Genomic DNA, 16935 nt, shown 5'->3' on the forward strand with positions numbered 1-16935 from the left:
GGAGATGCCATGTAGCTCCGCCTGAGACAGATGCCAGAACTTTACCCGGTAAGCCACAGCCTTGCGGCAATACACAGATTAATGGAGATGGGTTAATTTAAAATATAATTAACCAAAATATAAATATATAAATATTGTAACTATAATTCTTGCTTGAGAACTGTTTTTCTATATGTTGTTTTACTATGTTAAAGTTAAAACCTTTCTTTTTATTTAAACAGAAAAGGAAATGGTGTGGGAAGTCCTTCTGTATATGTGTTGCTTTTGTTGGTTAATTAATTAAGAATCTGGCTTGGTTTGTGATAGGGAAAAGAAGAGCTAGGTGGGAAAAAAGAAGCTAATTGCTGGGAGAAAGAAGGTGGAATCAGGAGACACCATGTAGCCCTGCTGGAGACAGATGCTGAAAATTTACCCAGTAAACTACAGCCTTGTGGCAATACTTAGATTAATGGAAATGGGTTAATTTAAAATATAATTAACCAAAAATATGCTTAAGCTATTGGCCAACCAGTATTGTAAATAATGTGGTTTCTGTGTGATTATTTTGGGGCTAACCAGCTGGGAACTAACTAGTGGCCTCCTACAACAACTTATTCTCCGAATTTTGTGAATCCATGTGTTTCAGCTTTTCCTGTAGTTCACTGAGAAAAAAAGGCTTCTGTAGTTAGGACTGATGGTGGCAATTGCTTATGGGTACAAGCATATATTTTTTGAAGCAGTTTGGTGCTGTGTCAATTCAGGTAAACAACTGAATTCAGTTCTACCCTAGTAATTAGCTCATTTGTTGACTAGAAGATTTGGGATGAGAATGTTGGTGTTTAATTTGGGGAGATTATTTACATCCTAAATGTTAATTTTCTGTTTGACATATAATTGACAAAGATTCCCCCTATGCTGTAGATTTTATCTTCTCCCTGGTGAAGATTTCTTTTGCTGTGCAGACGTTTTTAATTTCAAGCAATTCCCATTTGCCAAGTTTCAGTGTTATTTCCTGTGCAAATGGAGTCATTTCCAAAAAGTTCTTGCCTTTGCCTCCATCTTAAAATGCTCCCCACTCACAGCTTCAAAGTTTCATGTCTTTGACCCCATTTTGTGTTGATTTTTATTCTGCAAGGGAATAGATGCAATAGCTTTAGTTATAATAGAAGCTACAAACTTGGGAGGGAGTTGTTTTTGAGAAGAAGAATCAGAAAATGTGCAATGAGGGATATTCATTTTCTATGGCTTCATAATGAATTAGCACACTTCAGCAGTTGAAAACAACAGAAGAGCACTAGTCAGCTCTAGCGGCCATAAGCCCAGCACAGCCCTGATGTTCCTCAACAGGGTAGCAAAGGGTATTGAGGTGCTTCCATAGCAACTGCAAGAGCAACAGTGCCTCCTTTGGCATCTTCTGCGGTGGAAAAGGGAGCCATTTTGATTTCACTTTGCAGAATTGGGGAATGAACAATGAATGTAACTTAGTTCAAGGAGAATTTTTGTTTGTTTGTTTGTTTTTCAAGACAGGGTTTCTCTGTAGCTTTGGAGCTTGCCCTAGAACTTCCTCTCTAGACCAGGCTGGCCTCAAACTCACAGAGATCCATCTGTCTCTGCCTCCTGGGTGCTAAGATTAAAGGCGTGTGCCACCACCACCCAGCAAAGATTTTTTTTATAGCTAGTGCTTTCATACTTATTTAAAAGTATAATTCAGATCCCCATGCATCTGTCTGTGCTGTTTGTGAGTGCAGTCTCAGGATGGACCTCTCTCTACTGGTTAATAAAAGCTAAACAGGGTTTTGAATTAATTTTTAAGTTAGATTTTTTTAGAAATATCATATATGCATTCAATCTATTTTTAGGATATTTCCTTCCCCTTTCCCCTCTCTAACTTCTGAACTCTTCCCATGTCACTTTTCCAACTCCATGTCCTCCTTTTTCATATAACCCACTGAGTCCAACAAATGCTGCCCATCAAGGCATGAATGTTGGGCCATCCACTAGAACTTGGTCAACCTACCAGGGACCAGACCCCTGAACAAAACTGAGTTTCCTTCCCCTGGTAGCCATCAGCTGTCAATAGCTCCTCAGACAGGAGTGGGGGCTCCAGTGCCTCTCCCTGCTCTGTGCTGACATGTTGGGGGGCTCATGTCCCCCCCTGCTCTGTGCTGACACGTTGACTGGCTTGGTCTTGTTCAGATCATGTGCAGATGACCACAGCCATCTGTAGTATCAGGGGGCTGCTTGTTCGTTCCCTGCTGCCCAACTAGCTTAGCCCCAAAATAATCACACAGAAGCTATATTAATTAAACACTGCTTGGCCCATTAGCTGTAACTTCTTATTGGCTAACTCTTACATCTTAATTTAACCCATTTCTATTAATCTGTATATCACCATGAGGTTGTGGTGTACCAGCAAAATTCCAGCACGCCTATACCCGGTCTCTCTGACTCTGCCTTCTTTCTCCCAGAATTCAGTTCCATCTTCTCCGCCCTATTAACAGGCCAAGGCAGTTAGTTTCTTTATTCATTAATGGTAATTACATCACACAGAGGGGACTCCCACATCACCTTACGGTCCTGTCATGTCCAGAAGACACTGCTTTTTCTTCAAACTTTGGCTCTAACAATCTTCCTCAATGGTTTCTGAGTCTTGGGGAAGAAGGTGCAATACAGACATTCATTTATGACTGCACATTTCACAGACACTTGTGCCCTGTATTTCGGTCAGTTGTAACATTCTGTATTATCTACTGTCCATTGAACAAACATGTTTTTCTGATGTGGGTTGAGAGAATTTCATATTTTGATAACTCACTATGTCAAATGCGAAAGTTGTAAGAAGTTGTATGGAAAATCTTGCTTCATTTTACATGGCCCTTCTCATTCTGTGATTAATTGTATCTTCCTCAGAGTCATGCATATTTTATAGATAGCCCCAAAGTAAACCAAATTGGGCAAGTCAAGCTATGTTTTAAACTCATAAAAAGCAATGACTATTTCCAGGGAACTTATGTTGACTTCATAATATCTACTTCTATCTACTTTTGTCTTCCTCGCTTGGCTCAGTTCTATGGCAGAACATGCTTCTCCAATGACTGATACATACAGACTGTGCTATAGAGTAATAGTTAGGGGATGCCTCAAACCCCATAGTCTGAGGTGGTCACACGTCTTCTGAGACTTGAGGTTTGAGATTCCAGAGCCCCATACGTCACACAGAACAAGTGGCTTGTATACCTCTCTGAATGGTTGATTCAAATGTGTCTTCTGCTGAAGTTTTATTTATTGATTTGATGGTTGAAGGGTTTTTCTTAATTTTAAAATTTTCTTAAATCTTTTGCTTCCACAAATTACTTCTTTTTCTTCTCTTCATTACTATAATTCTAGGGATATTTACCTCAGGATAACACCTACTCAAGCTGGACACCTTTGGTCTGATAAAGGTTCAATCTTTCCTTTCCCCTTCCCCTCTCTCTTCCCTTATTTTTCTTCACTTTCTCCTTCCCTTTCGTACTCAACTTTCTTCTTTCCTCCTTTCTTTCCTTTGCTCTCTCCCTCTCTTCCTCTTTACCTTCCATTTCTTTCTTTCCTATTCCATTTCTTATTTTCTTCCTGTTAAAAATATATACTTTCCAGTGAAACTCCATTGGAGAAAACTAATGTTTCTTTTGCAAGCAGGCATCAATTGAGGATAGCTTCTTAGTTAGGAATGGGAGACTGATTCCACTTCCCCTTCTTGTGCTAGAACCCCATCTAGCCTGAACCTGTGCAGGCTCTGTGCATGCCACCAATGTCTGTCAGTTCATATGTTTGTCAGTCCTGTTGTATCTGGAAGACATTGTTAGAGAAGGCTTGTAAATGTTTTTTAGGCCTAACATGCATGTCTTCTTGGTCTTTATACATTTTGAGATTTTCAAAATCTAATTTTCTTTAGAAGATTATTTGTGAAAACTGTTTTTATTCTCAGCTTAGAAAGTCTGTTAAGAATCTTAAGAGATGAGGCTACAGAGATGGTTGTTCAGTGTTTAAAAGCACTGCTTCTATTCCAGAGGAACCAAATTCAGTTCTCAGCACCCTTGTAAAGCTGCTCCCAACCATATGTTTCAGAGGATCCAACATCCTCTTCTGTCCTTTGCAGACACCTGCATAAGGTATCATCACACATACAAACACACAAATTAAAAATTAAAATATGTCTCCAAAAAAAGAATCTTAAGGGAGGATTTAGCTGAGTTTTTGATTGCCTTGTATTTAAAGGTGCTTGCCATCAGAGCCTCTGTCAAATAGTTTTGTAGTTACAAATTCCATGCACTGACAGGTCATGTGACATTAGACCACAAGCGTCCGCTATGGAGCATGGTTACAAAGTCTCAATTTAATTTTCTTTGTACCCAAATCAAAGCCTTGAGAGAATCACAATTTTCTTTCTTGTGCGATGCCTTCTCTTAATTCTGTATCACACTGAGATATAATCCCATTGAACTCTTAGATGTGTGAATGGGTCGCCTATCAGGTTCTCAGGTAGTCCCATTTTCCATATGCTCTGTCAGAATCCAATATTTTTAGAGATAAATAGATTCCTCCCATGTGTGAAAGCTATCTTCAGAGCTATGTATGTTCTTAGGATTGTTGTTTTTACATTATGCAAATTTATATGCTGTAAATTTCCATTTTTGTTTGCTCAGAAATATATTTTAAGACATTTTCTGAACATTACTCCACCCAGTACCATTTGTTGCATTATAGAAGTTATGGTATATGAACTTTGCCTGGAGAAGATGAACAAATACCTTTTCACCCCAGGCAGAGTATGTTGCAAGATCAAAATACCAATTTTACCCAAGTCTAAGTTGGTGAATCAATGAGCTTAATAAGGGTTGCTTGCAGGATCAGGGGTGAGGATTATTTACAAGACTATGGGCAACTATGGGTGGCTACAATACTGAAGAAAACGTGGCTTTCATGCACTGTTCTCTCAATAATGCTTGTTTTTCATTTATTGCTCTCTAGTCCCTGATATCGTGGATACCAGGGTCCAGCTTCAGCTCAGGTTCAGGTCCTGAGATGGAGAAGGGGTGTCGGCACAAGGTGCATATGATAAAACAATATTTGGAACATTAGCCATGTCTCACAGTTCTGAAAATGAGAGCAGGGCATGCATACACAGAATAGGCAAAAAGCCTCAGGAATACACATATTGCTACTGTTGAGAGTACGTTCCCTGGACACCAAGCATAGAATCATTAATTGGATCTGATATTCTCCAAGAGGAAACTACAATGCAAAATGTGGGATGGATAGATCCATTTTTACTATACAAAATAACTTATCTTAATTAAATTCTGACCACCAAGTGGATTGAACTCAAGTGGCATCAAATAGCTCGGGCCATCTTTATTTATACTTTAACAGAGCTCTTTTTTTTCTTACTAGGCTTACATGAACAGCTTTATTATTGGCTCCTGTTTTTGACTTTAAGAAAAACATCACAATTTAAGGAATACTTTGTGAACATTATGAAAGCCCCTATCATTCCCCTTTGTCTGGGGACCAGTCTCCAGCAGCACAGGACTTTGGCATGAATCCACAGTGTCAGCTAGGCTAAACTTTTCTATCTGAGAGGGATTAGGGAAAAAGGCACACTCAAACTCTCTTGGTGTTTTCTTTCTTTATTTCTATTCTTCTTTTTTCTCTCTTTATGCTCTCTCTCTCTATCTCGCATTGTTTTACAGTTTTTATAGCCGAACAGAATCTTTCAGGCAGTACAAGAGTCAAAACAGTTGCATTCCATTTTTCAAGTGAATGATTACAGGTAAAAACATGTTTTTCATCTCCCTCATCTGATTAAAAATTTTATGTATTTTAGGTGAAAAACAAATTATCCCAAGAACCCAGATACATTCATACTCAAGCAACTTGTTATAGATTAACCATGTGGTAAACAAGGTGATTTTGTCAGGTTGTTTACTGGCAGGCTGCATTTTTCAGTTACAAGGAAAGGGCCAATTACTTTATTACTTATCTTGAACTGTAATCTTATAAGGAATCTTAAAGAAATCACAAACCTAAACTTTATATACGAAAAAGAATCAGTCTGCTCTATTTTAAATCGTTAGGTACCTATCCAGTCATTAATAGTTTTTTACCTGGAGATTGAGGTCATAAATGGGTGAAAGGAATTAATCATCACCTGTGGTCATCAAGCAAACCCAGCAAGGAGAGTACATCAGCCAGTGATAATTGGGCTGCTTTGTTCCCTGACTTTAAAGGGTTGCACATTTAGCTATGTCCCTTTCTAAAACTTTAGATTGTCTTCTTGGGGTTTTCACCTCAAAGTTATTTAACAAAAACATCTTAGTCTAACTTTGTTATTTTCAAACCTTTGTTTCAGTTGTGATGCAGTCTGAGACCTGTGAACACATCCCCCAGCATTAAGGTTAAAAGAATTTACACTAGCTGGGCTATAGGCACTCAGTTGTTAGTCATTAACTTGAGCTACAATCCATGCAGCTCCTTAGGTGAGACTCACAGACTTGGCTATGAAACATATTCTTGTATTTATTTTTACTTCTCAAACCCTGTTTAATTATTATCAAATTAGACAGTACGGCTTAGGGGAATCATCTTGAAATACACAGGTAAAAATGCCTAGTAGAACGGGGTATTTCCAAGAGAAAAACACACGATATTACAGGAAGTGGAGATCTCCCCACATCCACTCGCACCATGCTAGGTACCAGAGAAAGAGAGCTGCAGCAAACATGTAAAGGTGCAGCAGAAGCAAAAGGCATCCAGGGGTCTGCAGTCCTGTGGCCTTGCCTAAATGAGATTGGCTCATCAGAGGACCCTTCAGCTGGGCTGACACCTGGAACTTCAACTGTAACTCGCTGCTCCTCTGGCATGGCCCACGGCCCTGTATGATTCCCCAATACATTGTCCCACCCCCTGTAAAACCTTATTCTAGACCTAGAGTTTAGTACTTTTGCAGGTTTAGCTAAATATCGAGCCAGACACATCCTGCGCGCACAGCACGTATGTCAGTTGGCAGCCACTTGTGGTTACAAATTCAAAAAATAATATGGGCACAATACTTTAAGGACAACAGTATTCAAACTCAGATAGTTCCTTCAGGGCTGTATGTTTTTAGACAATTTCCTTTGTCATGAGAGTGCCATGTCTCAAGCTCTCAGTAAAAGCACTCTGCCCATCTCACGATACCATGCCTCTTCCACCAACGTAAGCTCCTATGTATGGTAAAGATAGGTCTGTCCATTCCACATTTTACATTGTAGTTTCTCCTCTTAGAACATACCAGATCCTACCAGTGATTCTATGCTTGGTGTCCAGGGAACTTCCTCTCAACAGTTGGCAATATATGTATTCCTGAGGCTTTTTCCCTATTCTATGTATGCATGCCCTGCTCTCCTTTCCAGAACCGTGAGACACGGCTAATGTTTCAGTGTGGTTTTCTCATACATACGTAATTGTCTCTATTGAGTCAGAAAAGTTCCCAGAATTAGGAGTTGGAGTTAGTAATTCCAGATAAGGCATTTGAGTAACATTAGCCACCGGTGAATCTTAGGGGAAACTATTTGAGAAAAAAAACAGAATTTCCAGGGAAAATTACAGCTGTTGCATGTGTAACTGACAAAGTAAAACTAAAAACTGCCCCCCACCACATCACCAATATAATGCCAAGTGAGAGTTCATTTCCACAGGTGCTTTGCCCTGAGGAAACCCATTGGACAGGTAGTCACATACTGACCTGAGACTAGGCTGCATGGCTCCTAACACATGGAGCCCTAGAATAGTCCAGTGTTCCTTATGGCTCAGGTGAGCCAGGCGGTCAGGCACTGACTTCCCTCATGTTGACTCACTATGCAACCCTTGTCTTTGGAGCTTTGTGTCATTTCCACGGCACTCAGATTGATCCCATCTAGCCTCATGATTTTCACCTACAATATGCTACAAGAGCTTCCTTAATTTTCTGCTTAAAGTCTATCCCAATTCAAGCCATTCAAATGCAAATGATCTCTGATTATCATAGTTTCCTGTACCAGGCAACCTGCATGCTGTATCATGAATTCCCCCTTTTTACGTTATCTTCTATCACGTCTACCTCACTCTCTCCCTCTTCACTATCCAGTTCTTCCTATGGATTGTGTGTCCGTGGATCCCAGGAGGACATATTTAGCATGGATCTAAGTTGTGTTCTCTTTCTCTTAATCTCCCAGAAAGAACCCATGAAGCCAACATCTCCATCTCATCTTCCCTTTCTTCTGTAAATTCAGAGGCTACTGTGAAGGGGAACATCTGCATATCTTTTTCTCTTTGTGATTCTTCCCTTACACAGGCAAATTATTATTTATTTTGTGTTTTGTTTTGGAACTAGCTAGCTCTTGTACACCAGGCTGGCCTTGCACTCACAGAGATCCACCTGCCTCTGCCTCTTTAGTGCTAGGATTTATGAGCCGGGCGGCAGGAACGCAGCCCGCAGCTCCTTCTACAACCACCACCTGGCTAAGCAAGTTCTTTATGAGGGCATAATTCAGCCTTAGTTGCAGCCATTATTTCCAAGAGCAAGGACCATGCAATTGATGCCACAGTCTACTTACAATCCCTACATGCTACTTTCAGGGACTGTAACATATCCTCTAGTCCACCAGTTATTTGAGAGGACGTCTACATATTCACTCCTCACACTCACGAGGGGTCTTGCCACTCTGTTGCACATATAGGAAGCCAGTACTCTGGGCTTTCTTCCAATGGAACTCTACTTTTAGAGAAATTCATCTTCGTTACATGTCATCTTATTCATAGCAGGGATGGTGCAAGTACTACTGCAGAAAGATGCATGGCATTCTATATCTCATTCAAAAGGCTGGCTACATTAGGATTGCCCCATGGCCGTTCCACCCTTAGGAAGTTTAACTTCAGTTGCATGCCTCATCATGTGCTCTTGCTCACCCAGCTTTGGTACTGCGGTGTTCAATGTTTGAATACCAAGGGTTATGCAAACATTTCCTGGGAAACATGAACAAATGTTCACTTACCTATTTTGTGGCAAGGAAGTTCATTTAATATAGGAAGTAAACAACTCAAAATAGCCTTAGGAAGTCCCTGAAATTGACTAGATTCACTAGGCCCCTCCCTTACTAAAAGTTGATAAGCAGTAAAAACGGCTAAAAGTCATCTTCAGACAAGCCCAGGCTCCTGGAAGATGCAGAGATCAGCTGAGCTGCCTGGAAGAGACTTAGAACAACTATGCCACCTGGGAAGGACACTTACCAACTGTGTGAGCTGTGTGCAGTCTGGGCAGTGTGCTCCAGGTTCCCAGATTTTGTGATCTGTCATTCATTGTTTTAGTGATACATCTCTCTTTGAGTCATTTCTGCTTCTGTAAGTAACCCCTCCCCTATATTCTTATTAGTAACCCCAATACAACTCATTGGTTCACCATGTTGAACTTTGGTGTCAGTACTTCAGTCTGTCATCAGTTCCCTATTCGAAGAGAGTAGACATTGTTCAGGTCTCCCTAGTAATGATGGCACACAACATCATTCCAGATGTGATACCAATGACAGAAACGAAGACATGATCCACCCAAGTGTAGTGTATTATCAATAAAATCTGTTTCTTCATTCATTTGCAGGCTATTTATGTATGGTTCTGAAAACGAAAGACTAGAAAACAAGTTCTAGAACAAACTATTACACATTTCCTTGTCAGATTGTTTAGGTCAAAGTTTAGAATGACACTTTCCCCATGTTCTCATCTTCATTTACTGGAACTCACCTAATCACCTTGTCTTAGGTGTTATAATAAAACACCCTGACCACAAGTGACTTGGGGTGGAAAGGGTGTTGGGCAATATGATTTTAAGATTCATTACATTTGTTTATGCCCTGGAATATTTGTTCAATGATGCAAAGATGTGTCCCATTCTTTTATGTTGCATTTGTTTAACTCTGTGAAGGTGTGTTTCTTTTGCCTGTCTAAAACACCTGATTGTTTTAATTAGGAGCTAAGTGGCTAATAGCTAGGCAAGAAAAAAAAATAGGTGTGGCTGCGTACAAACAGAATAAATAAGAGGAGAATTCTGGGAAGAGAAAATGGAGGAGCAAGAAAAGAATGGGGCCAGACACCCAGTCACACAGCCAGACATGAAATAAGGGGAAAAAAGATATACAGAAATAGAGAAAGGTAAAGGTCCAGAGGCAAAGGTAGATGGCATCCTGGGTGCAAAGATTGCCTTTTTATGATAATACAAATTTATCCACATTCCCAAAGGGGAACTTTAAGGATCCACCCTTCAACTCCCTCCTCTGTTGTAAATGACATTTTCTTCCCACCAAACTCAATCCTGTTCTTCCAGCCTTGTTCATCTGTAAAAACTCAGGTTCCAGGCTGGTAACTTTTTTTTTTTTTTGAGACAAGAGTTTCTCTGTGTAATGTGCCTAGCTGTTCTGGAACTAGCTCTGTAGACGACGCTGGCCTCAAACTCACAGAGATCCACCTGCCTCTGCCTCCCAAGTGCTGGGATTAAAGGTGTGCACCACCACTGCTCTGCCGGGCTGGGAACTTTTATGAACGTTTGTACAGAGCTGTATTTTCAGTGAGCTTTCTCAGCCATTTCCAGTATGCAAAATAACTGGGTTATGTACCACAAACAAACATACACAGGAGATAGAACTCAAGATTATAATCAAGTCCTGTGAATACGCACGCTGACCCACATAGGTGCTGTCTTCATTTGATATTAAGTAGGAAATAATATAAAATCAGCGTAGGAAACATCGCCTTAATTCTAAACATATACGGGGAGATCACACATATGCACATGCACCTACTGTATGCTCTTATTTAACAGTTTGACCCCTGATCCTAAAAATAAAATTAAACACCCTTATAAATTATATCATGTGATGTCATTGTAGTGACATCAGGTAGTGCGTATGAATCATAATTTTTTTTAAATTTTTTTATTGAGAAAAGGAGAAAAAAAACATAAACAAAAAACAAGTTTCCACCTCCTCCCAGCCTCCCATTTCCCTCCCCCTCCTCCCACCCTTCTCCCCCTCCTCCCACCCTTCTCCCCCTCCCCCCACTCCTCTCCCCCTCCCTCTCCAGTCCACAGAGCAGTCCGGGTTCCCTGCCCTGTGGTAAGTCCTAGGTCCTCCCCCCTCCGTCCATATCTAGGAAGGTGAACATCCAAACTGGCTAGGCTCCCACAAAGCCAGCACATTAAGTAGGATCAAAACCCCGTGCCATTGTCCTTGGCGTCTCATCAGCCCTCATTGTTCGCCATGTTCAGAGAGTCCGGTTTTATCCCATCCTTTTTCAGTCACAGTCCAGCTGGCCTTGGTGAGCTCCCAGTAGATCAGCTCCACTGTCTCAGTGGGTGGGTGCACCCCTCGTGGTCCCGACTTCTTTGCTCATGTTCTCCCTCCTTCTGCTCCTCATTGGGACCTTGGGAGCTCAGTCCAGTGCTCCAGTGTGGGTCTCTGTCTCTATCTCTATCCATCACCAGATGAAGGTTCTATGATGATATGCAAGATATTCGTCAGTATTGCTCTAGGATAGGGTCATTTCAGGTTCCCTATCCTCAGCTGCCCAAGGAACTAACTGGGAACCTCATCTTGGGCACTTGGGAGCCCCTCTAGGGTCAAGTCTCTTGCCCACCCTAAAGTGGCTCCCTTAACTAAGAATTGTGCTTCCGTGCTCCCCTATCCACCCGGAAACAGGAGGATTGAATCATAATTTTTATTTTAATATTCTTAATGTGTGTGCATGTGGCTTCAGTACATACGGGGCCAGCAGAGCACTCCAGAGACGCTGCAGCTGGACATACTAGGCGATTGCGTGCTGCGCTGTCCATGTTGGAATGGATAAAGGAACCATGTCCTCTTCCTGCCTCTGAGTCCAAGGAGAACTGTGCACCCAGCACCTTCTCTTAAAGCAATGGGACAATTAATGAATTTCAAATTTCTCTGATGGTTCGTTGACTTGAACCAAGTACAAAAGATAATCAGTAACGACTACTAATTTAAAAACAAATCCCCATGCTTTCCAATCAAGACTAATTTGTGTGTGTGTGTGTGTGTGTGTGTGTGTGTGTGTGTGTGTGTGTTTAGTAGCTATAAAGTACTCAGTGCTGCGGAATGGTGCTCACCTAATTAATTGTTACATGTTACACTGTAAAACGTGATTTGACGGCTAAATACTGTTCACAGGACAGGCTGTGCTTATATCTCAACATTGGACCAAAACATAGCAGTCAATCACCACTGTGTTGCTCGGTGAACCCTAGGCAAGATTTAGCATTGTGTGGGGCTCTATGTTGGAATGAAAAACTGGAGAAAGGGTTTTTCACTTCTGGCTGTATATTTTGAGGTGTGTTGATTTCCTGGGTTGTGTGTGTGTGTGTGTGTGTGTGTGTGTGTGTGTTGTTGTTGTTGTTGTTTTTGATGTTCCATGGGGGTGTGGGTGCTCTAGCTGGCTATGTAATAGACATCCTTACTTGTGTAACTTGGGGAAAGTGAGCGGGAGCAGGAGCCTTCCCAGACTCAAACCCCCTTGGCAACCTCAGTTCCTCTCCCAGTGTGGGGATTCACCACTCAACCTCCTGATGGAACAGGTGTTGCGTACACTGTGCAGGTGTGTCCCGCTGCTGAACACTTGCTGGCTCATCTGAAATTAGCACCTGGAATGAAAAAGCCTGGTCTTTCATCTTACTTTCTAATCCTGCTGCACAATTTAAAAATCACTGTGACTTGTGTATATATCTATCTATATCTTTCTATATATATTTGCCCCCAGGAAGATTTTTCTGCTGTCTAATTTATAAAATAATACTATTGAGTCCAGGTTTGTTTAATAAAAGTTTGTATGTTAAGAAAAAAAAAGGTAAATGGGATAATTTAAGAAAAAGCATGCTAGACACAAGCTAATCTAAGATGGAGTATTTATAAAAAAAAGAATAAGCCTCTGTGTGTATTTATTTGGGAGCTGATGGCAGCCCCCCCACACACAAAGAGTCAAAGAGTAAAAACGACCAACAACAAAGGGGTTTATTTCAGTTTACTTCTTGTAGTCTAGGAGAAGGGAAATCAGGAAGAGATCTCAAGGAATGAACCTGGAGTCAGGAACTGAAGCAGAGGTCAAGGCGGAGACTCTGCTTACTGTCTTACTCCCCACCACTCATTCTCCTTTTTCATAGTACATAAATCCACCAACTCAGGGATTACGATACCTCCATGAGCTGGGCCCACCCACACCAACCCTTAATGGAGAAAATGCCCTACAAACTTGCCTATAGGCAATCTGATGGATGTATTTTCTCATTTACAGTTCCTTTTCCTGGGTCACACTACCTTGTGTCAAGATGATTAAAAAATCAACCAGGACACATCTCAGGAGTCTGAAATCTCAGACAAAGCAGTCATTGTACTACTAAAGATGTGTTGATTGAGAAGGACCATTGAACTTGTATTTGACTCTGTTTTCTTTGGTTTAGTATCTGAAGTTCTGTAAGAAAGTATCAGTTGAGATCTTAAGAACAAAAGACTTGTTAGAGTCAAGTCTTTTGTTTTTTGTTCTTAAGATCTCAACTCATACTCCCAAGGTCCAAATGAGGAACAGGAGGAGGGAGAACATGAACAAGAAAGTCAAGACCACGAGGGGGGCACCCACCCACTGAGACCGCGGGGCTGATCTATTGGGAGCTCACCAAGGCCAGCTGGACTGGGACTGAAAATGCATGGGATAAAACCGGACTCTCTGAATATGGTGGACAATGAAGGCTGCTGAGAAGCCGAGGACAATGGCACTGAGTTTTGACCCTACTGCTTGTACTGGCTTTGTGGGAGCCTAGCCGATTTGGATGCTCACCTTCCTAGACCTGGATGGAGGGGGGAGGACCTTGGACTGCCCACAGGGCAGGGAACCCTGACTGCTCTTTAGACTGGAGAGGGAAGGGGAGGGGAGTGGGGAGTGGGGGGAGGGGGAGGGAAAAGCGAGGCGGGGAGGAGGCGGAAATTTTTAATAAAAAAAAAATTTTAAATAAAATAAACAGACAGAACCTAAAAAAAAGGAAACAATGTATTAACTGCTCTGAGAGGCCATGCTGGTACAGGAGAGGAGTCTCAAGGTTAAGAGGAGGCGGACACAGAGTTCACATAGCATGTGCCAGTCTTGGAATTCAATGGAGTAACTCACTTGAAATTCCACCAGAGCATCAGGATAATATTAAATACCCCTGCAGAATATAAGGACTTAAAGCAACAGGGTCACTAGCCTGGCAGACCTTTAGCCGTGACAATGGGAAAAGCACCTCTTCTTACATCGCTTAAGAGCATCCTTGATGTCCTTGTTCCTCAGACTGTAAATCAGAGGATTCAACATGGGAATCACCACTGTATAGAAGATGGATGCCATCTTGTCATAACCCTGAGAATGATCAGAGCTGGGGTGCATATAAACAAAGAGTCCTGATCCATAAAAGAGACTGACTGCTGTCAGGTGAGAGGCACAGGTATTGAAAGCCTTGACCCTGCTATCTACTGAGCTGATCTTCTGAATTGTGGTAACGATATAAGCATAGGATATCAGGATGACCAAGACAGAAGCCACCCCAAAAATCACTGCAATTACAAACTTCAGAACTTGCAGGGGGAAAGTTTCAGAGCAGGAGAGGACCAACAACTGAGGCAGGTTACAAAAGAAGTGGTTGATAACATTTGGCCCACAGAAATGGAGCTGAAGTATTGCACACAGTTGTATCAATGAACCAAAGAGACCAGTGATATAGGCTCCAACCACCATCTGCACACAGAGGGAAGGGGACATGATCGCCGTGTAGAGCAGAGGATTACAAATGGCAGCATAGCGGTCGTAAGCCATGGCTGCCAGAAGACAGCACTCAGCCAGACCCAGGCTTGAGAAGAAGAAGTACTGCATGACGCACCCCATAAACGAGATGGATTTAGGCTTCTGGAAGAATCCTGAGAGCATTTTAGGTGTTGTAGAGGAAATGTACCAGAAATCTAAAAATGACAAATTGCTGAGGAAGAAGTACATAGGTGTGTGCAGGTGAGGGTCAATCCTAATCAAGACGATGAGGCCCAGGTTCCACAGAACTGTGGAGAGATAAATCCCCAGAAAGACAACAAAGAGAAGCAGCTTGAGCTTGGGAAAGTCTGAGAATCCCACCAGAATGAACTTGGTGATGGCTGTGCTATTCCTCCCTCCTGTCATTGTCTCAGAGCATCTTAAACCAGATGGATAGGTTTAAACCTTAGACCTGCAGAGAGATACTTGGATTAAAAATGGTTGTTTAACATTATGGACCTTTCTTGTTTTGAGTACAGTATTGGATGAAAAATTATGCACAATCAAACAAATTTAACAAAATCAAGATATAAGTATTATTCTGAAAATCACTAGAAAATCTCCTTCCTACCATTTCACAGTTTGAATTACATTCTTGCAATTCTGCCTATACATACAGATGTCAAATTCTTGTCCAGATGCTGGTACTTATTCACACAAGTATAAAGATTTCATGACAGTGTTCCTTGTTATTTTCTTATCAACATTGCCTGTAATTGTTTAGATTCCATCTTTCACAATCTTACATGGAAAACTTACCTCATTGTTTTAAATTTCTATTTACTGCCCCCTTTCTACTAGACTTTTGTATGGAGTTTTGTATAAAATAAATGCTTTTATTTCACCATCCCCCAAACTTGACAATTATTTCCCACGTTTACCATTCATTGTCAATATTAAGTGTATTCAGTCTTTTAACATATCAATTAACTTTATTTTTACCTATTCAACTCCATGTGATAATTATGGTCCTTGCTTTGATGGTACACTGAGAAAGAATTTATTTATATAATTCAGTAAGATCCTTCTCTACATTTTCTTTTAGTTTTAGCTTTTATATTTGCATTAATTTCTGGAAAAAATAATACATTGTATGAAGTATAAGTGTGAAGTTATTTTGGTTTTTTTCCCTAAATTTATTGACACTCCTCCATTAAAATGAATTAAATGATTTGCCCGTTGGTCAAAATTGCCTTTATAACAGGATCGATTACAGAATCCCCATTTTATTCACTTTTTAATCTTAGCTTGTGTGCCACCATACAGTTCCATGTCATTTTACAGTTATTTATGATGATATTTTATTAGTAAGTCATAGAGCACTGCAATAACTGACAAGCATCCCTTCATTTCTGAGAGGTCACCTTGATGGTGCTCATGTTAATGCCTTCAAAAGATCTGCGTAATGAATCCATCAAAGGAAATAAAATCAGGATTCACACTGAATTCCACTTTTCATTAATCTAGGGAGAGATAATGCATAAAAATTCAGTTGGTAAGTAAAGGTATAGAAGAGGCACTACTAACTCTTAATAGATATTCATTACTGCTACACCTGATGGGAGGACCTGGGTCTCATGACACCGGCTCTGGGTCCCAAGGTCTGTCTCTGTGTCACTCTGACACCTCCGGGATTCTGGTTTCTCCGCTTCAAAATGGAATCACGGTAGCTCTTCTCTTTGCATCAAAGAGATGTTGTCTGTATAAAAATAATAATTGTGGTGGGAAATCATTCAGCAAAGAACTATAGTCTGATAGGCTACAGCAATAGTAACATGATTTCATCAACCAAAGAAGAGGATAAATTAGCAACCTGCAAAAAGAAAATTACATTGACCCATGCTATTCCTCAGTGCACACAATAAGGACACATCAAGGTTCAGGTTGTCTTCTACTGTAAAATTGACTTATGCGCTGCCTATCTTCAAAACCAAAATAGTTCAAGTGTATTATTAAAGAATTTTTACTTCAGGAAATTAGGTGGCTCATTGAAAATACTAATTGCTATGGTGTTTCTTGGGTTTGTTTTCTTGTGTCTATTCTTGGGACACCCATATCCTGGACACC

At 40.9% G+C, this 16935-nt stretch overlaps 1 protein-coding gene across 1 annotated transcript; it reads right to left on the reverse strand.

Moving 5' to 3' along the window:
* Positions 1–14286: 14286 nt before the first annotated feature.
* Positions 14287–15234, reverse strand: LOC121454735 (olfactory receptor 1440). The gene has a single exon (XM_041662164.1). The coding sequence runs from the start codon at positions 15232–15234 to the stop codon at positions 14287–14289; it is 948 nt and encodes a 315-aa protein (XP_041518098.1).
* Between the last annotated feature and the right edge of the window lie 1701 nt (positions 15235–16935).

Source organism: Microtus oregoni, unplaced genomic scaffold, assembly GCF_018167655.1.
Source record: "Microtus oregoni isolate MIOR12 unplaced genomic scaffold, Mior012 000012F_ref0000307, whole genome shotgun sequence".
Taxonomy (NCBI): Eukaryota; Metazoa; Chordata; class Mammalia; order Rodentia; family Cricetidae; genus Microtus; species Microtus oregoni.